This window comes from Uranotaenia lowii, chromosome 1, assembly GCF_029784155.1.
Source record: "Uranotaenia lowii strain MFRU-FL chromosome 1, ASM2978415v1, whole genome shotgun sequence".
NCBI classification, from domain to species: domain Eukaryota; kingdom Metazoa; phylum Arthropoda; class Insecta; order Diptera; family Culicidae; genus Uranotaenia; species Uranotaenia lowii.
The window spans coordinates 187,693,948-187,715,148 of NC_073691.1; the positions used below are offsets into that span (position 1 = coordinate 187,693,948).

At 37.9% G+C, this 21,201-nt stretch overlaps 1 protein-coding gene across 1 annotated transcript in view; it reads left to right on the forward strand.

The window, feature by feature from the left end:
- LOC129738226 (uncharacterized) overlaps positions 1-21,201 on the forward strand; it is a 166,743-nt gene that overhangs the window by 77,759 nt on the left and 67,783 nt on the right. The window contains exon 3 of the mRNA XM_055729416.1: positions 5,800-6,702. Within this exon, the coding sequence (XP_055585391.1) occupies positions 6,273-6,702 (430 nt within the window). The 5' untranslated portion in view covers positions 5,800-6,272. The remainder of the gene's footprint in view (positions 1-5,799; positions 6,703-21,201) is intronic.

Below are 21,201 nucleotides of genomic sequence, written 5' to 3' on the forward strand. Positions count from 1 at the left end.
TGTTTGAAATCGTCAAGAATCCATCTATTTGACAGTGTATAGATATGTTGGGGTCCAATGAAAGTTTTGACCGCTATCTCAGATCTTCCGGTAGAAAAAAATCTAACTTTAAAAAAACGATATCCATTTTTTGCTTTGCTTAGCTGTATTTCATTTCCCAAAGAACCGATTTTCAAAACTCAAATTTCAATTTTTTGACGTTAATTTGATCATTATTTTCATAGAACATACTTGGTCTGTCAAAATTCATAGTTCTTCAGTATATTGGAATGATGATAAAGAGATTTTAAATGTGCGCTTCGGGTCATATTGACCCGAACGGCATGGGAAGGTTAACACGTTCGTTGCCACGCTCATTTTGGTAGTTTTACTAGCCGGGCCCAAAGAAATTTTCAGAGAGAGAAAGCAAAGAGGGAGAACTCCCATATTTGAAACGTGTGGCGAAGCTGAGCGGTAAACTCAAGTAAAAGAGCGTCACACGCTTTTTGATGTGACGGGGACCCCCAGGAAATACACTCGTCACCCGAATATGGGTGCCGTGGCGACGAACGTGTTAATATCTCAAACGCGTTGAGAGGGAAGCTGGATAGGACTTTGGAGCGAGTTGAAAGGACAGTTTAAAACTTGGAAAGGCGGGTCGAGAGGATTATCAAATTAAATACCAAGCGAGTTGAGAGGACAGCTTAATTATCTTATCAAATTAAAAACCAAGCAAGTTGGAAGACAGCTTGAGCTAAGGTTGAATCTTGAAGTGAGTCGAGAGTGCAGCTTAATTGTCTTATCAAATCGAAAATCATGTGGATTGAGAGGACAGCTTGAGACAAGATTGACCCTTAAATCTAATCGAAAGGACAGCTTGGAATTTGAAAAAAGTCGAGCGAATTGAGAGGACAGCTTGAGCTAAGATTAAATCTTGAAACGAGTCGAGAGGTCACTTTGGAACTTAAAAAAAGCGAATCTAGAGGACAGCTTCTGTATCTTATCTAATTAAAAAAACAGGCGGGTTGAGAGGACAGCTTGAGCTAAGATTGAATCTTAAAGCGAGTCGACAGGACACTTTGGAACTTGAAAAAAACTAGTCGAGAGGAGCTTGAGCTAAGATTGGACTTTAAAGCAAGTCTAGAACACAGCTTGGAACTTGGAAAAAAAAGGATTCGAGAAGAAAGCTTAATTATCTTATCATAATGAAAACTAAGCGGGTTGAGAGAACAGCTGGCGATAAGATTGACGTTTGAAGCGAGTCGAGAGGACATCTTGGAACTGGAAAAAAGCGAGTCGAGAGGACATCTTAATTATCTTACTGTATTACAAAACATGTGGATTGAGAGGACGGCTTGAGATAAGATTAAATATTAAAACGGGTCGAAAAGCTATAATTTTTTATCGAATTGAAAATCAAGCGCGTCGAGAGGACAGTTTGCGGTAAGGTTGGACTTGAAAACGAGTCGAGAGGACAGCTTAATCATCTTATCAATTTGATAATCATGTGCTTTGAGAGGGCAGCTTGGGCGTAGATTGAACTTTAAAGCAAGTTCAAAGTACAGCTTGGAACTTGGAAAAAGCGAGTCGAGAAGAAAGCTTAATTACCTTATCGTATTGAAGATTAAGCGGGCTAAGAGGGCAGCTCAAAATAAGTTTGAACTTTAAAACGAGTCGACTGCTTGAAATAAGGAAAAAGCGGGTCAAGAGAACAGCTTGAAGACCTTATCAAATTGAAAATCAAGCAGATTGAGAATAGCTTGTACCCAGAATGAAGCATACAGCGTGTCAAACGGTTAGCTAAGATAAATTGATCAAAATTGAAAGCGAGTAGAAAATATAGATAAGGATTAAAAAAAACCAAAATTTGAAAGGACAGTTTTTAAAACTGCGTTTTCTTATTTAAGAATGAAATTGGAATAAATCCGGAAACCAAGCGGGTTATGCAAAAGCTTGAGATATGAACAAACCATTGAGCAATTTGAGAAGGTAGCTTGAGTGAGCTGTTTAAACTTCAAGTCAAACTTAAAATTGGAAGTGTGTTGAGGAATCAACTTCTTATGAAATTAATGATCTAACGGGTTGTGAGCACAGTTTAAAAAAAGCGAATAATTCCAGATGACGTTAAACTGCTGATTTCAGCTGTGTTTTGTTGTTCACAATTCAACTTAAAACTCTGATTATCGTGAGCTTCAATTGTCATAATTTTTGTGAATATGAGAAGAATTTTTCTGGAAAAGCTCAAAAATATCGTGTTCCAATGTTGTACCTTCCCCAACGTTTCGCTGAGTCAGTAGGCGAAAATAAAGAAGTAAGCATTGTAGCGGTCCGAAATGCGATTCGGCAATATGGAGAGGAAAGCAGCGTGGAAAAAGTGGAATCTGGGCGGAAACCGGGTCCGGTGAACAACATTTTGGACCGGAAAGTTATGCGTGCTTACGCCAGTAGGAAGACTGCCTCAGTTCGGGATGTGACCAAAAAGGTGGGAACACCTTTCATGGACGGTGTGTCCATCGTGCCAAAGTAAGATTGGGCTTAAAGACATATAAGAAGCAGAAGAAGGCGAAGCGAAGTCAAATTAAGCTGCCTCTGTCATACCAAGCTTGTAAATTATATGAATAACCACTGTGTGGAAAATCGGTGTGCGTTATCATCGACGACGAAATCTATTGCATGTTTGATTACAAAACGCTCCCGAATGCCCAGTATTACACTGTTCGGGTTGGTCAAAGTGTTAAAGAGGAGGAGACATCAATTTTTACAGAAAAATTCGGTGAAAATGGAATGGTTTGTCAAGCTACAGTTGCGTTAAAAAAAGAATGAAATCGCTTGAAGCTGCGCATTCATTTCCAACTTTGACAAGCTGTCGTTTCTCTCTCGGTTGATATTTTTTCATAAAATTTTCACACAATCTAGTTCAACTATCCAACTAACGTTCTGCAAAATTTGAAGAATTTACAATGACTGGTAACAAAGATACGGCTATTCCCGTAAAAAAGGGAAATTTGGAGTTGCTTCACTAAATTTGCTGTATCTTGTACAGTTTTCATTGAAAAATCTTGAAAATTGGTCAAAAGATGTAAAAATGTTTGATCTAGTACCAGGCCAAGTTTTGTCGAAATCGATTTACGTAATCAAAAATTGTGCCTGTTAGAAAATAAGGTTCATCATCGCCCAACGAACGATTTCATTCTTTTTTGGACGGATGTTTGTATAGAAAACATCTTTATCAATGTTTTCTTGGTTTTTACTTACACAAAATAAAAATTTATCACACCGAAGATTGTAAATTGATAGAAACTACATTTGTGCTTTATTTAGGAATAGAAAGTGTGTCAACAGAGTTTAAAATAAGTGGAACAGTGTTACAGAAATGACCTGCTAAATATACTGATAAACAAATTTGATACACAATCCAAACGAGTATTATATTTGCTCTTGTGTTTAATTACCAGTTCTGTTGGAACAATTTTTATTTCTAAACGAAGCAAGAATGAAGTTCCTAACAATTTATAAGGTTCTTTTTGATAAATTTTGATTTTGTTAAAGAGAAAACCAAGAAAACATCGATAAAGAAAACATTGATAAAGATGTTTTCTATACAAACACCCGTCCAAAAAAGAATGAAATCGTTCGTTGGGCGATAATGAACCTCAATTTCTACCCGGCACAATTTTTGATCACGTTAATCGAATTCGACGAAACTTGGCCTGGTACTAGATCAAACATTTTTACATCTTTTGACTAATTTTCAAGATTTTTCAATGAAAACTGTACAAGATACAGCAAATTTAGTGAAGCAACTCCAAATTTCCCTTTTTTACGGGAATAGCCGTATCTTTGTTACCAGTCATTGTAAATTCTTCAAATTTTGCAGAACGTTAGTTGGATAGTTGAACTAGGTTATGTGAAAATTTTATGAAAAAATATCAATCGAGAGAAAAATTACAGCTTGTCGAAGTTGGAAGTGAGTGCGCAGCTTCACGAGATTTCATTCTTTTTTGAACGCAACTGTATATAAAAGCATTCCGAGCCGTTCGTCGCCTGCTGCCCATGGTCCACAAGCATGATCACCCAGTACTGTTTTAGCCGGATTTGGCATCTGTTCACTACTCAAAAGACACGATAGCTTGAAACATCCAAAAAAGTCCAGATTGTACCGAAGGAGATGAATCCAACAAATTGTCCTAAATCGAGAGCGATTGGAACTTTTTACTCCAATACAAAATCGTTTTGAAAAAATATGTGAAGTCTGCAGATAACATCGAAAACTTTGCAAAAGACTGAAAAAAGTGGTCAAAATCATTGCAAACCAGTCTGTCAATTGACTGGGATGTTATTTTTTATTGATTCACTGTAGAGAAAGACTACAGAGAACATAAAAGTGAAAACGAATTGGATTTTCTCCTAAATTGTGCTTATACTGTTCATTTTAAATCGGGTTTAGGCATTATGGAACACCATATATGATTTTATCCAGTATCGGATAGTAAGCAAACATTGATTGAACGGTGCGTTCTGCTTAAAACATACTTTGACGGCGGGAACTTCTAGGATTTGGTTTATGATGATGATGATGATGTATTGACAGCAAGTGTCATATGAGTGCCCTCGGCAATTTCTGATCTCGGCGATCGTCGAACCCGATAGAGTTTTGATGCGTTGAAAAACATCGCACTTAGCTCCAACCAAAATCTTACTTGTATACCTAGTTAGTCCGTAGTAAAATCTCTCCAATCACAGTTCACTTTTTAAAAATACTTCGCGAGTTCACAAAAGGATCAAGAAAAATACTTTAAAGTACCGAAAAACACTGTAGATTCTATAAATTTTCTCTAAAGTCAAGTGGCATTAGTCGTAGAATTTGGAAATCTACAAAGTGTGTTGCCGCCAAATAACGAGGGAATCCTTGCAAAATTTGGTTCAGATTTATTCGATTATCTGTTACTATTACCTGATTTAGCTAAAAATGATAATTTTAGTTGTTATGAATGATTGGTGGATTTAATTTGGAACTAATTGATCATTAATCGACTCAATAATCTAATTAACTAATCGATAATTAATATTGACTCATAAAATTTTGATAGTCTGTTAAATCTGTGTACTCGGAGCATAAACTAGTACGAAAGCAGGTCTCCTGGCAACAAAGCTTACAGGAACTTTTCCTTATCAAGTAACTATCTAACATTTTCTATTTTTTAGAGCAAGTTCCCTCGTGTTAGGAAAAAGTGGTAGAAATTTTGACACTTGTAGCACATTTTGAAAATTTTACCAATTAAAAATGTTTTCAAGATCTTTGGGCGTTGTATTTTTTACAGCACTTTTTCTATATCAGCCGTATGTTATATTGCTATTTTTGCATCACAGCATGCGATAATATTTTGCCGCAGATTTTGAAAATGGTTTTGCATGGTAAATTTTTCAAAATGTGCTAAAATTGTCAAAATTTCATCCACTAAAAGTGGTAGGAATTTTAACACTTGTAGAACATTTTGAGAATTTTACCATACAGAACGAAATGTTTTCAAAATGATAGAAATCGAGCTAGCTTTGCATCACTGCATGCGAAAATAAAACACGTGTTGTAAAAAAAACTTGACGGTTGCATATCTTGAAAATAATTTTACGTGATAAAGTTTTCAAAATGTGCTACAAGTGTCAAAATTTTTACCACCCTTTCCCAACACGTGTGAACTTGCTCTTAAACAACATCCTTCAGAAATCCACATTTTTACATCCAGTCTTTTACAGTCAACTCAGTTTTGATTGAATTTTCCTCCATTCTAATTCGAGCATGTTGTTATTCCATCGTTTCAGATTACATTTCTGCCTGTACCGCAAAAAGCAGTTTAAATCCACCCAGGATACCAGCATAATCGAGGACATTCGTTACCATAATCTGCAAAACGACTAAAAAAACTCAACAAAAGAAGTCAAGTCGGGCGTTTCGGAACGAGAGACATAAAGCATTCATTGCAGCTCTCATCCCTCGAGGGTGTTCCTGGAATCCATCGGATTGTGCGACCCCGCCTCCGGCCAGCTTGGGATTTTCGTATATTGTCTTGGTTCGGGCGCGTCAAGCGGCCACTATGGATGAGGAACTGGAGAGAAAGCTATGAGTAGTAGTGGGCCTTTGAGGCCCCACTTCACCTTAAACGAAAAATAGCAGCACCCAAGAAAGGCATCAGTAGCAGCAGCAGCAGCAACAGAAGCGGAAGCAGCAGTAGAAGTAGGAGAGCAAGCAGACGGTGGATTGAGCCCCAAAAGCCGACGAAAGTGTCTGCCGTACGATGGCATTAGGGGATCCGAAGGCACTAGTAGCAGCACCACCACCAGCAGCAGCAGGAGGCTCCCATCGGCGGACAATCAGCAGTAGATTGATTACAAGCAACCGTCGTAGTCATAGGACGTACCTGGACAAGCATTTCAAGGACAAGACCAGCAGCAGCACCACGATGAGTTCCTCCAGGAGGCCTTCCTGCTGCTCCGGGAGGGTTCGTTCCATCCGGAAAAATGGGAAAGATAGCAGTGGGAGCAGCAGCAGCAGCCGGAGATCATTGCCGGCATTTAAGCTGGGCAACTTTCATTTTCTACTCGCGGTAGTGTTACTGGTTGTTCTCGGAGGCTACTGGGTAGGAGCCCAGGAAACCGACAGCTCGGAAGCCAACGGGGAAGCCCATGGGACGACAATGAGCACGACCACGACGACGGAGTCTTTCAGTAAGTACCTACACACCCAGCTACAAGACGACGACGTTGCATTGACTGTTTCAATTTTTCAAGCCCGGCCAAAGCGGACATTAATCAGCTGCTGCTAAGGCTTGACAAATGCGAGATAATTTATTTTAGAACAATGATGCATGCGGGGATATAACGGGATGGATAGGTCATTATTTTTTTTAACAATTAGAAAAGAGATGAGGCGGAATTAGTAAAATGGTCTCACCAAGATCTACAATCATCATATTATCAATGGCACAATTTTGTCGCTATGAGCTCAACCCTTTTCTGATAACTTGAGCCCTGTTATTCAAGCTTTTCGAGTTTGTAAGGTGTTAGTTACTTATTAGATTAGATTTCAAATCATTATATTCTAAGGACCTATGAAAAGTAAACGAGTACTATTTGGGACATTCTTCCTCATTATTAGCTGTTGGAATCACCTACTGAAATTGCTACTCCTACACCCAAAATTCAGCTTTTACTCAAATAATGAGTCTTCAATTTTTCAACGTCATTGGCATAAGATGTGAAAGCCAGTGGCAATGACTCGATTTGAGACCACCGGTATTAAGCTCCCAGCGCAACATTGACGCATTGCGTATGACTGAAGGAAGCAAAATTTAAAAAAAGTTTCAATGTCCCTTCCAATCCCATCACATGATAAAGGAGGTTGGAAACAATCACAGGCATAGAATGAATTGATCCGTTCGGTCAATGTTGTGCGTGTGGATGTAAGGCGGCATTAGGAAAACTACATGAAAAAAAAAAATGCTTCGGGGGACTGAGATGAAGGGAGAAAATACGTCAATGATCACACAAATTGAGCAGCCAATGATTGAACTTGTGGCAATTTGTTAGAGAAAATGAGAAGGTTTGAGTTAAGATGAGAGAAACCAGTGCTCAGAGAGAGTGAAAATGTGCTTATTGTTGCAATTTGTGAGGCAGCTGTGGAATTTTGATTATTACCATTCCAAATGCAAGGAATTTGATTTGCTTATTTCAAACCACCGGCAAACAACCTCCGGCCAAGCTGCCTGGCTGTGCGTGTGTATGTAAGCAGGCAGTAAGGCTGATGTCATGCTGAAGCAACTAGCAACGCAACGCGTTCACGCGTTCCAATAAGAAAGCATTGCGTCGCATTGGGATGTCATGCTGGCGCGACATGTCGCTTTGAAATTCCCTACAAATCATCACTTCTTTACATCTGATAATGCTTTGAATCGTCTCCTTTCTTTCGGGAACCGTCAAAAACTTATCAGATCATGCTCGGATTGCAAGAATGCCAAAATTTGAACCGACAAAATTCCTTGTTTTTTTTTTTGCGGGAACCAAGAATTTATGAAAATTTTCTTGTCGATTCAGATAATATTTAAAGCACTGATGAATTTAAAGTTAATATTTAAAGTATTTAAGTTTATTATCACAAATTTGGACGGATCTTCGAATTATTGTGGTTAAAACCCGAAATCACTGTTTTAAAACGAGAAAAAACAATATTCCCATTGAATTTCCTACTTTTCGCGCTACAAAACACCCTGGCATCAGGTTTGTCGCGCTTTCCAATGCTCTCAGCATGACAGGTCTGCGCTTTTTCCATGGAGATCAAATGAGAGCTGGTTTGTCGTGTGAACGCGTTGAGTTGCTAGTTGCTTCAGCATGACATCAGCCTAAGAAAGCAAAAAATATTTTCTCGTTTTCACTTCCCTTTCCCATCATAAGATAATACTGGCAAACCCCCGCCCAAACGTCGGACACCTTTTTTTGTGATGGACCGTGACACAAACACTATTAAAATGAACCTTCGTTCTCCATCTGGCTCAGGTGGTACACTGGTTAAGCTACCGGGTGGGCAAGATGAAGGTAAAAAATTGGTGTGAGCTAGATGCCGATGGTATTTTTTTTTTAATTCTATTGTTTCTAGGATGAGTTATCCAATAGAATGTAAATCGCTTGAATGTTTGTATCCAAGGGTCCTCCATAATTATGCCCGAGAGCTCGAGTCTTTATGCCAGTGACGGAAAAGCAATCATATCATCTTCAGCGCAATGCACATTTTCGGCACATTGTTAGCTCCGATCGGCATTAAAATTTTGCAACCTCTTCTTTGGGTGTACAGATGAACGTAGCCATTAGAAATGGAAAAAGAAAAACGTGAATTAAAAAGAATACGCGATCTAAATTGTTGGCAAAAGTTTCTAAATATAAACGATCATTGATTCGTCTATTTGTGGTGTTGTGAACATTATCATTGCAAAACGGGAGGTAGGATAGTTAAGGTCTGGATCACTACAAAAAAATGCAAGCTTTTCAACTGTTTCTTTTGGAACCTTTTCGGAGTATTCAGGTGGAACTTGCCAACTAAAAAACCTTGCCATAGATCTGCTAGGAGCTTAGTTAGAACGTTTTGTCATCCATTACGAAACATTTCAGAATTTCGAAAAAAAAAGCTGTTCATTTTCCTTGCTTGTGATTCGGCCAGCGTGTTCTTTCTTTGATAAGGCTAGATCAGTGGTCAGCAACCTTCTGAGTCGGAAGAGCCAAAAACTTAAAATTATCAAAATTTCAGAGTTTGAAAGAGCCACATCAAAGATTTATTGTTTTTTTTTAACAGAAAAAATTGTTGTCGACTTTTTTTTCTTTTTTTTTCTTCTCCAATCGTCTCTATGTTTTTGAAATTGTTGTATGATTTTTCATGATCGAACTTTCAAAGCGATATAATTTTGGAAAATTATGAGAAGAAAAAAGTGGACAGTAAGCTTCACATAAGCACAGAAATTTCATGCAGAACGATAGATTGATTCCCTGAGGAAGATGCCAATCAGCATCGAAACGTAGGACCAATCAAAACATCGTTTCAAGAAAATAAAGACTGATATGCCGAAAAACAATGATGTACATTAAATCATCTCATAATTTTATTATTATAGTTTTTTTTTCTAACTCTTGTATATTTCTTTTAAATCTGTTTCTGATATGGATTCTCTTCGGGATTGTCAACTCTTCTAACATGGTTTGATTTCTATTCAATTTTAATGCGTTGGAAAACACGTTGGGAAACTTTTTCTTAATAAACATAAAATTTAATTATTAAAAACTGCTTCGGGGTTTGAAGGTCAATTTTGTTATTGATATCAAGTATTAAGCCTGTAGTTAAGTTTTCAAATAGATTTTCAAAATTGAAATTTTCATTCATCCTCAATTCTGATTCGAGTTTTAAAAGTTGTTAAACTTTAATTTTTAATCCTCAATTCTTAGTTTTGGAACTTTGTATTTGAAATTCATGCTTCTATTCACTTTTTAACCCATTCTTTTCCATAATAAGAAAGGAGATAAAAAAAATTAATGAATGCTAAAATAAGATGAAAATTTGGAATTTTATAAAAATTGTGAATTATTCTGGAAAAATCTAGGCATTCTTCCTTGATATCTGGGCAACCAGACGGGATCGAGCATTTCCCAATTTTTTCTTTGAATGTCTGGGCAAGCCTGGTTAAAACTGGGCAATCTGGAATGCGAATGAGGCATCTATATTCAGATACATTAACATTATCGTATCATTTCAATTAATATGATAGGATTCAGGAGATAATTCCAATATTTTTATGTTGTTACGCGTTTTAGTTGTAAATATTTTTCGAAATGGTTAATTATTTTTTCTACGATTTTGGAACTGATAAATATTCATAGAGGGAAAAAAAATTGCCAGTGCATAAATCTAAAATTTGATGAGGGTTACGTTGTTTGATAACAAAACAGAGGCTCTCCAAGAAGTGCTTTTTTGTCAATGATTAACTTCAATTTTCTGTTAGCTACAGCTCAACTTTTGTGTTTGATTGATTCGAAAATATACAAACGTGTTGGAAATTAAAAAAAATGTGATTTTCGTTTTGAAGGTTTCAAGCAACAGTTATTCTTTGAATTTACGTTCAATGATAAATTAAATCTTGATCTCTATGCTGATGCTACAAAAACGGTGAAAAGCAAAAAATTAGGCTCAAAAATGCCATTTTGCCATTTGATTATTTGCGCTTGTTCCTACAGCGGATGCAATTTCAAAATTGTCTTCGGGACCTACGAAAATCCATAGATAAGCCAGGTTACAAGACGCAGTTAGCGCTTTAGTACGATTTGATCTATATTTTATTCAAAAATATGTATAATACCAGCGCACTAAGTTAAAGAGACGCATCTTTGTATCCAAAGAGACGCAGGTTGCCGACCTGTGGGCTAGGCTGCTTTCTTACCTTTTAAATATGAAGTCCGACCTGTTTCTATGTCTTCTGAACGAACCAGAAAGCAAGCTGAACCTTCTTGGCCACTCCTCGAATCGCGAGGTTTGCATTTGGCTTGAATATACCCCTCACCTCCCTTGCGTTTATAGAGTCGATCAACTACGCTTTTATTCGACTTCCAGCTCTCTACTGGGTTCTCACTGTGTGAATGGATTAAACCAAAACCGGGGCATTCTCCCTAAGCGTGCAGCCTGTCGTCGAACAAGCGAGTCATGTAGTGTGTGTCTTTCCCCCCGGTAGTTCGTGATCCGGGAGCTCTCTGGTGCTGCTTCCGAGTTTTGGAGCTCTGGACAGGTCTGCACGTTTGGCGACCGTGACAGGTAATTTCTCGTTGACCCCGAAAAACGAGAAATTACAAAAGAAATTGAACCAAAAAAAAAAAGGTAAACAAAGGCGAGCAACAATTCACGTTCTTCAAAATTTCATCAAACTTGCTTGAAAATCAAGTAGTTTAGTAACTACCCAGTACGAAAAAATTGGTAAATTAAGTAAATTAAATAATCTAAAATATAAAGCGAGTCGTATGGACCAAGGTTGCCGAAATCTCAGAAAAATCTGTAATTTCACAGAATTTTGAGTGGATTTTCATCACAGAATCTGTGGTACAGAACACAGAATTTCTTAACAGATTAACAGATTTCTTAAATCTTGAACGTGTTTTCAAAATTTTAATTTTTGATGTCAATATTAATTTTAGATTTCTAGGTTTAGATTGGAAGAATATGTTGAAACTAGTAAGGTTAATTGATTTTGCTCAAGTAAAATGTAAAAAACACCCATTTTTTTTCGTAAACATTCAATGAAATTTAAGGAAATAGCGTCACAGAAAATAATCACAGAATTTTAAGGTATAATCACAGAAACTCAGAATTTTTTTTTTCCAAAACACAGATTTTTTTAGGCAACCTTGGTATGGACAGCTTGACCATATTCACTATTTCAAGCGAGTTGAGAGGACAGCTTGAAATTGAAAGGCGAGTTGAGAGGACAGCCTGATCATATCGATAGAAATTTGCAAGCGAGTTGAGAGGACAGCTTGAAACTGAAAGGCAAATCGAGAGGACAGCCTGATCGTACCGAAAGAAATTTTAAGAAAGTTGAGAGGACAACTTGAAATTGAAAGGCGAGTTGCGAGGACAGCTTGAAACTGAATGGCGAGTTGAGAGGACAGCCTGATAATATCGATAGAAATTTCATGCGTGTTGAGAGGACAACCTGATCGTGTCGAAAGAAATTTCAAGCCAGTTGAGAGGACAGCTTGAAATTGAAAGGCGAGTTGAGAAAACTGCTTGAAACTGAAAGGCGAGTTGAGCGGACAGCCTGATAATATCGATAGAAATTTCATGCGAGTTGAGAGGTCAGCTTGAAATTGAAAGGCGAGTTGAGAGGATAGCCTGATTGTACCGAAAGAAATTTCAAGCGAGTTGAGAGGACAGCTTGAGATTGATAGGCGATTTGAGAGGAAAGCTTTAGTATCTTATCAAACTGATGAGCATGTGGGTTGAGAAAACTGCTTAAGATAAAAAAAAATTAAAGCAACTCAAGAAAAGAGCTTGAAATTTAAAAAAAAAGTGGGAAAAGCTTGAATATAAGATTCTGCTATGAAGCAAGTCGAGAGGACAGCTTGAAAATTGAAAAAAATCGAGAGGTCAGCTTTAAGATCTTATCTAATTGAAAATCAAGCGGGATGAAAGAACAGCTAGAGATGAGAATGTTGTTTCAATATAATTGTTATCAATAATCAGTCAAACATACAAAACTAAATTTATTGATTTTTTCTCCGTACGACCACGTGGCATTCTACCCACATATCGCTCAAAAAGTAAAAGTGCTTGAGAAATATTGATTCTGGCCAATAATATTCCATTTCAACCGCTCAAAACAAACAAGAATCTCTCGAAAATTCTCCACTTCGAGCAAATGGTTCGTGAATGTTGATGATTAATGAAAGCAATAATTTAGAGGAACATTCTTTCCGACGCTATTGTACATTTTCTGGCAGCAGAAATCCCGGCGCTCGGCCATGGTGGACCATGAATTCCTTTTTCCTGCTGGTCCAAACCGAGATGGCCGGATACTGTAGTGTGATTTATGCTGTTTTCCAAAAGCAGTCGAAAAATGGATTTCAATATGCGTGGCAGGAAATGTTCTATTTGTCAGCAGAGCATACCCTTACCGGTTTACCATTGTTGTTGCTGGAGGAAATAACGAACACATTTCATATTTTTATAGGCTGTTGACATAAAAATAAAAATAATTGAAGCTTTACGAGCCAAAAATACGCAATTGAATGTCCACCGATATGGGTGATGAACGATTGATGACGATATTAAAAACATTATCACTCTCAAACTGTCCTGCAGAACGTTGGATTTCATCCCTTGGATAGGACGATATTTTTGGATCTGGTTGTCCCTGAAAGGTTTATTCTAATTAAGAGTAAATAAACGCGCTTTTCTGAAACCAGGCATTGACATAAATGGGAATACTATTAAAAACAAAACTCATATTTTTGGTTTTTATTCGTAGGACCATTGGGTGCTCAGAGAAGTCTGTATTTTGTCAATGCTAGTCCTCTGTCTTGCAATCCTTAAACTAAGTAGATCTTTGGACAACGGGAATGTGACTGCAAAAATGTCATAGCAAAACGGTTTCATAAGCCAAATTCCGGCAGATGTCCTGAAGGACGAACACAATCGAGGCTAAACGAAGCGTGTAATAGCCCAACTGCTCATCTTCGTCTATAACGCGCGTTGACAGAATTCCATCATGTCTTGTTTTCGAAGTACCTAGGTAGGTATACGTTACCTAAACCATTTGCGAAAATGAGACCGCCCATTCGCCATATTGAACCCATCAGGCCAAATCCGCTTAATGTGATGTGAACCGGAGAGGAAAATTAATGACACAGCGCGTTGCCGGCTGGCTGGTTCGTTGCCTGGTCTTGTAGAAGTCTGATGTGGTTTTTTCGGGCAGGCCGTTCAGGTGAAATTTAGCACATCATCTGCGGCGCTTTACGGTGCTTCCAGAGCTGTGCTGCCCGGATGGAAGCAACAAAAACACGTGCGGCAACCGGTGGATGGAGGTAAGCCACGTGCATTACCACTGACCGGAAGGTTATTATGAAACACACAAACAGGCACAGCAGTGAGCGATTAGCACCCAGGGATAGAATTAAATCCAAATGATGTCACTTCGGATTTTTTATGGAGATCATTTGGATGATTCCATTAATTTTGTTTATCACATGCCGGAAAGAATTTTAGGTCAGATGTGTTTTGGGTTTTGGTTAGCTTTAAGTATTGATTCAAAAGTTGCCTATACGAAGGCGCTTAAAGTTATCCGTTCTTTTTTGACCATATAAGTCATCGTTTCGGATAGTTTAACTGCAGGTGGCTTTTAACAGTGCTCATTAAAATTTAATCAAACAATCAATGAATTTGTAGTTAAACAACAAAATTTTCAGAAACGTTCAACACACTTTAATGATTGTTCCCGCAGAACTCCTGCAGCTTGGGTCCATAACTATCCAAGTTCGTGGTATGCCTCGCTTCTTTGCCATAGGGAGGAGAATGACCGGCCGAAGGACGCCAAGCTTGATTTGTGGTGTTCGGTCGTGTGGAACGTGATAATGGCCGAGGCTTTCTCGGGGGAAAACCATTTACCTACCGAGGACATGCCGTTTTGCACCTGCAGGAAACAGTATGTGTTTTCTGATTTGCTCTGGCCATGTTGTTTGATTGCATTTCGCCATCTGTATTCAGCCTCGGTTACATTACGAATGGGATTCGGTTGACCTCGCTCACGGTATGATGAATCTCTCCATCCGGGATACTGCTTACCCAGAGATCAAAAGATTATTTCGGTACAACAATATCTAGAACCGAAAAACAACCGAAATTCTTGATTCAATGGTGTCCGGAATTTTAAAATTAAAACTGAATGATATGAGAAATCAATACTAAACTTCTCGTAGGTCAAAGAATAAAACGCTTGAAATTTTGTAAAATGCTTATATATTTGGAATTGTTTTGGAATTTTGCATTCTTGTTTTCGTTCGAACGAATGAGAACCGTTCGATCTTTCGAACATCGTTCGTACGAACAAAAAACTGCATTACCGTTTTCGATCGAAAGTATTTTTTGTATGGACTGACAAACGCGAGTCTAATGCTGCGAATGATAACCGTTTAAAGCAATTGGTGGAATTTAATGCAGGTTATAAAACACAAAAGTGGTTCAAAATAACATACTTTGTGCAAATTTGAGAAGAAATGAGAAAAATATGATACTTAAACTAAACGTAAAAATAGATCCAGGCCTAATTGAGCCAACTGACACGGAAACCTCTGCCAATGAATATGACCGGTTGTAGAGTCGAAAGGTGTTTAAAAATTTCAATTTTGTCGAGATCAATGTTACAAATGGATATCTTTAATTTAAAAATAACAAAATTTTTTGGGATACAAACTCATTTTTATTTAAATAATTTTCAATTTTTGTCGATTTTTTCTACGCGAGTTCCGATCTCCTACGACGGGGCAACTTTCCAGTAGCAACAGCGATAGCAATAACCCCGCCGGCTGTTATCGGCTCCGATTTGTCAAACTTCTGGAAATCACGAAATAGCCTGCTGATGCTGCTGCCGGAGGTTTTCTGGGTGGTCCTGATCCGCTCGAGCATGATTTGAGATTTTTTTCTTGTCTCTGGGCCGTTTACGAGGTTCCTGTTTCCCGATTCGATAATACAAACTTCACAAATTCACAATCAGACAGGTTGTTTACTTTTGTTGGCACACGAGAAATGTCATTTTGATACAGCAGGGCTGCTTAGAAATTTCGAAGTTCATCTGGTAACACTCCAGTAGACTCCATCTCTTGTAAGTGAAAGAATAAAACGATTGAAGTTTTGTAAAAAGCTTTTATATTCTAAGACGTTTATAATGTTACTGGTGAGTGGTAGTGGATTGCCTCGATTTTATAACAAACTTATAAGCATCGATTGCTATGATATCAAAACTTTAACTTTTTTATTTGTTCTGATAAACGAAGATATGTACTTACTTGTTTTAAAAGTATTATGAAGAAATGGAGTCTTATTTCTCATCATCGCCTTCTTGTGCATAGATGAGCCTGCTATGCTTCAAACTATTTATCCATTTAATTAAAATTACGCACATTCAAATTAATAGTTTTTCAATGCGAAATCTTGAATTGCTGTCCCATGACTAGCCTTATCAAAATCTAACGTGTGATTACGCTGAAACTCGTTAAAGTAGTTTTTGACGGTCGTCATAGGAGAGAAAATATCTTTTCTTTTGATTAAAACAGTATTGTTAATAAGAAATTATATACACCCTTATTCTTGTTTTCGATCGAATGGCATTCGTTCGAAAGTTTTGGAATTTTGCATTCTTGTTTTCGTTCGAACGAATGAGAACCGTTCGATCTTTCGAACATCGTTCGTACGAACAAAAAACTGCATTACCGTTTTCGATCGAAAGTATTTTTTGTATGGACTGACAAACGCGAGTCTAATGCTGCGAATGATAACCGTTTAAAGCAATTGGTGGAATTTAATGCAGGTTATAAAACACAAAAGTGGTTCAAAATAACATACTTTGTGCAAATTTGAGAAGAAATGAGAAAAATATGATACTTAAACTAAACGTAAAAATAGATCCAGGCCTAATTGAGCCAACTGACACGGAAACCTCTGCCAATGAATATGACCGGTTGTAGAGTCGAAAGGTGTTTAAAAATTTCAATTTTGTCGAGATCAATGTTACAAATGGATATCTTTAATTTAAAAATAACAAAATTTTTTGGGATACAAACTCATTTTTATTTAAATAATTTTCAATTTTTGTCGATTTTTTCTACGCGAGTTCCGATCTCCTACGACGGGGCAACTTTCCAGTAGCAACAGCGATAGCAATAACCCCGCCGGCTGTTATCGGCTCCGATTTGTCAAACTTCTGGAAATCACGAAATAGCCTGCTGATGCTGCTGCCGGAGGTTTTCTGGGTGGTCCTGATCCGCTCGAGCATGATTTGAGATTTTTTTCTTGTCTCTGGGCCGTTTACGAGGTTCCTGTTTCCCGATTCGATAATACAAACTTCACAAATTCACAATCAGACAGGTTGTTTACTTTTGTTGGCACACGAGAAATGTCATTTTGATACAGCAGGGCTGCTTAGAAATTTCGAAGTTCATCTGGTAACACCAACATCGAACGTATCGCATTCGAACGAAAACAAGAATAGCTTTTTCGAATTCGTTCGAAAGTATTCGTTCGAACGAACGACAGATACGCCGTAAACAAGAATAAGGGTGATACTCTTCTATGGCGATCGTCAAAAACTACTTTGAAAGGTTTCATGAATTAAATTACTCAAAAACTACTTTGAAAGGTTTCATGAAATTAAAAGATAAAGTTATATTTTTTTAATTTTGGAAATTTCATCATATTTTTGGATTTTTAATCCAGCCACATTTCGTTAAAGCTTTAACCGATCTTCCTGCACAGCAGTCGGTCGAAGAAAACTGGAGGTTTTCTTGGCACCGAACGACAGCACATCAAACATTTATGAAAAATGACACCTGTACGCAGCAGCAGCAGCAGCATTGGGTGAAAGGCGACTTTCATCCGGCCATCTTAATCCTTTCCATGCCAATCCTATTGGATTGGTTTCCAGCATCCCATCCATTCGACAAAGATGTTACGAGATACCTTTCCCTCGAACGACGAGAAAAGGTTGAGCCAAGGATATTTGATGGAATTTCGAAAGGGTTTCGTGCGTGGTACTTGTTGAAAAGAAAAGGAAAAGTCTCGTAACAAGTTCGATGAAATTGAGAGCTCACCTGTTCGTCAGGTCTCTTGACTTTGACAAATTATTTGTAGATTGTTCATGAAAACTTGTGTCATGATAATTGTTTTTTAATATCCAATTGATACCTGACTGAATAAAATGAATTTTTAGAAAACAATCTATTGTAAGCAGAATATTTGGCTGCCATAAATCACAATTTGCCAACAATAAATCAGATCGAATCACGCGTTTGAGGAAATCTATTTTAGCCAATCATCGTTTCCGCATATTCCATCTAATTTTTTATCCTCTCCCAATTGTAAATACTCACATCCAGAAGGCAGTCTAAATTGCCTCCAACGGCTCAGGTTGAATAATCGTATTTTTTCCCAAACCCCATACGTTTCGGATCGAATTGGATACTGCCCACTTAATACCGGAGAAGGTTAACTGTTCGCTGACCCAGGTTACAGCATGTAATAAAACAACAGCCTGAAAAGCATCTTTAATATCAATAAAAAACGGCAAGATGGGGGAAACCCAAAAACCATTCCGGAAAACATCGGTGGCCATTTCTCCGGATATCGCTACCAACCTACACCTTTTGAGGTCTAACATCTTTGGAGTGCCACTTTTTCCGGTTTCCTCTGGGATCGGTGGGAAACCATTTTCATCTGCGGCATTTCCCAATCCGGAAGCTTGAACATCAATCTTTGTTGATTGCTCTTCGGTTTGCTGTTGAAAATTTAAATCTAATCGGTTGGAGAATCCATGAATTTTGTAAAAATTAAGTGTCAATTTAATTATGAATTGACCGATCGATTGCAATTGGATTCACAGAGTTTAAATTTCTCTTATTTTTCGGACTTTGATATTATATTTCTATGCTTTTGTTTACAGTAATACAAGTCGTCAACTGTTCGGAAGGAAAGAAAAACAAAATCATTTGGTCGCAAAGCAACGAGTGATATCATTTACGCCTCCTGCTTATTTCACTCGTTTTTTTTAAACCCTTATCCTTCTTTTCGAGCCATTTTAGGGCAGCTTCATATCAAATTAAGTACCACCTTGTCCAGTCGAGCACAGCTAATGACCAATCAATCCGGAAGGATGGCTGAGTGAAACAGTTTTTTTTGCAATGTTGTTTTTGTTCCCATTCCCAAGTGGCTCGTTACCGATGAATGATTGCGATAGATTTAATTGCGAAACTTCTAGCGAAGATTGATGAAAACTTGATTCGACTTTGGAACCTGATGTATAACATAACTTTAAAGGTTTTTGTAGGAGTGTAACCATATAATGACTTTATTCTTAAACCCGTATATCAATTGAATATGTAGAAACACTGGAGATTGGTCCTTCGAACCGGATCCATACGTGAGACAGCCGAAGGTGTTTAATTCAAATCAATTCCTACACCATCAGGACAATTGAAACAACACTGTAGCTACATCAAAAATAGCAATCTCAAAGAAGCAGGGATTTCCAATAGATGAACAAAGAGAACCGAAAAAAAATTCAATCCTTCCAAGATGATACCAACCAATCTCGGGGATGAAATTTACATGAGATTGGCACTCCCAGTTTGTCGACGACCGAAGGCAGGCACCGAGAATGGAAAGTTATACATACGTAAATTTGCTGCCGTTATTTCTTTTTATCTCGGTTTTAACCTCGGCAGCAAGCATCTTTCCGCTTAAAATCTGCCCCATCAAAATACTATTTTTACATCGCACTTCGAAGCGCATTCCGATGGACGTGTAAATACGTGTGTGTTCGAGTGAAGAAGAGCTGTGAGGACGTCCTTCGGCATTGAATTATTCAAAAGGATCGCTCACGGTTGTGAAAGTGCGAATGGCTCTATCGGTACCGACACTTTTATGGCGCATGTTGGAATTTTAAATCGCACGCTCCATTTCGGTTTGAGAAGGTGGAGCTGGGGCCAGGGCACTTATATGAGTGGGCGAATGTTTTTGCTTTGCAAATTGTTTGTGTTTCACGCAGTCATTCGGAATAATTATCTTGAAAGATAAACACAATGAACATGAGAACAGACATCTAGTTTCTAAACATTGAAGTTATTTTTATGTAGCAATTCCTGAAAGCTGTTGAAAACAAGACTTTTATTTTTTAAAAGTAGTGTAAATTGCTGAAGTTAATGAAATCATGCAGGTTACACCTAACCAATTGACCAAATCGTCAAAAGAAACAAGTCAAGCTATAGCTCTTTAATTTAATTGACTTCATTGAGTTGAATTCGCTGCTAGATTCTACGGCATAAAATGCTTATCGTGCCCCGATTTGTAGTGCTTATACTGCCCCAATGGAGGTTCTCATTATGCCCCTACAGTGACTGATTTTCTGCTCTTGGCAAAAAATTTTAAAATGCATTTTTAAACGTTTTTATCTACTTTTTTTTAGTACTAGCCCGTTAGGAAATAGACATGTTTAGTGTCTGAACACGAAACATGTTGTTATTCACATATTATAGCTGTTCTCTATAGTTAAATAAGCGTTTTCCTTAAGGTGGCCATTATGCCTTTATCTCCCCTATTGTTCTTTAAGAAGAAACATTTCATGAATTGAAAATGAAAGATGGATAGAAGAAGATTAGACGAAAATGACAAGTGTTGAAAATGAGTGAGAATAGAATGTTCAGAAGCATTTTCACCACATTTTTTGTCGACAAAATTTCTTTTTCATATTCCACGCAGTAGAGGGTTAAATTCACCCTCCAACCGTGGAAGTCTGTTCACTGGTTTGTTAACCATTATCAAAAATAGGTAAATATCCAATTAAATTTTAACCTCAAAGCTTTCTGGCGCCTCTGTGAGTTTCACTTGTGGCTTCTGCACCGCTTGTGTGTGGGCGTGTGTTAATGGGTTAAATTTGAAATATATCGACGTCCGCTTTCTAGCAGGCAAGCGTTCAAGCGTCCAAAGACGACGACGACGACGCGACGCCCAGTTCAGCAGCATCCTCTTTCTAGCAATCCAATTAAGGTGAACGAGTTAGTAAAAGGTGGGGTAAGTAACATGTGGGGCATAAATCGAGAGATTTTAATATGGGTCTGGTTGACGCCATCATCGGAGACGGACCGATTTTCCGTAGACGTGTGGGATTTCTTCATCTTGGGTGGGAGAGATCGACGGAACATAAATTTCTTTGCTGCTACTACATTATTCACTTGGTTTGTTTTTAATGTACAACACCCTCATCCCATACACACAAACGATTTCACGAGCTTCAAGGGTTGGATGCTGGAAATGGGTACGGATAGATCCCTGTTGCCATGTTTAAAATGTGTGTGTATGAAGTGAAAACATATTGAAGCCTCCCAAGGTTGTTATTTTTCGCTCGTAGAGAAAAAAAAACACATCAGCACACGTGGATT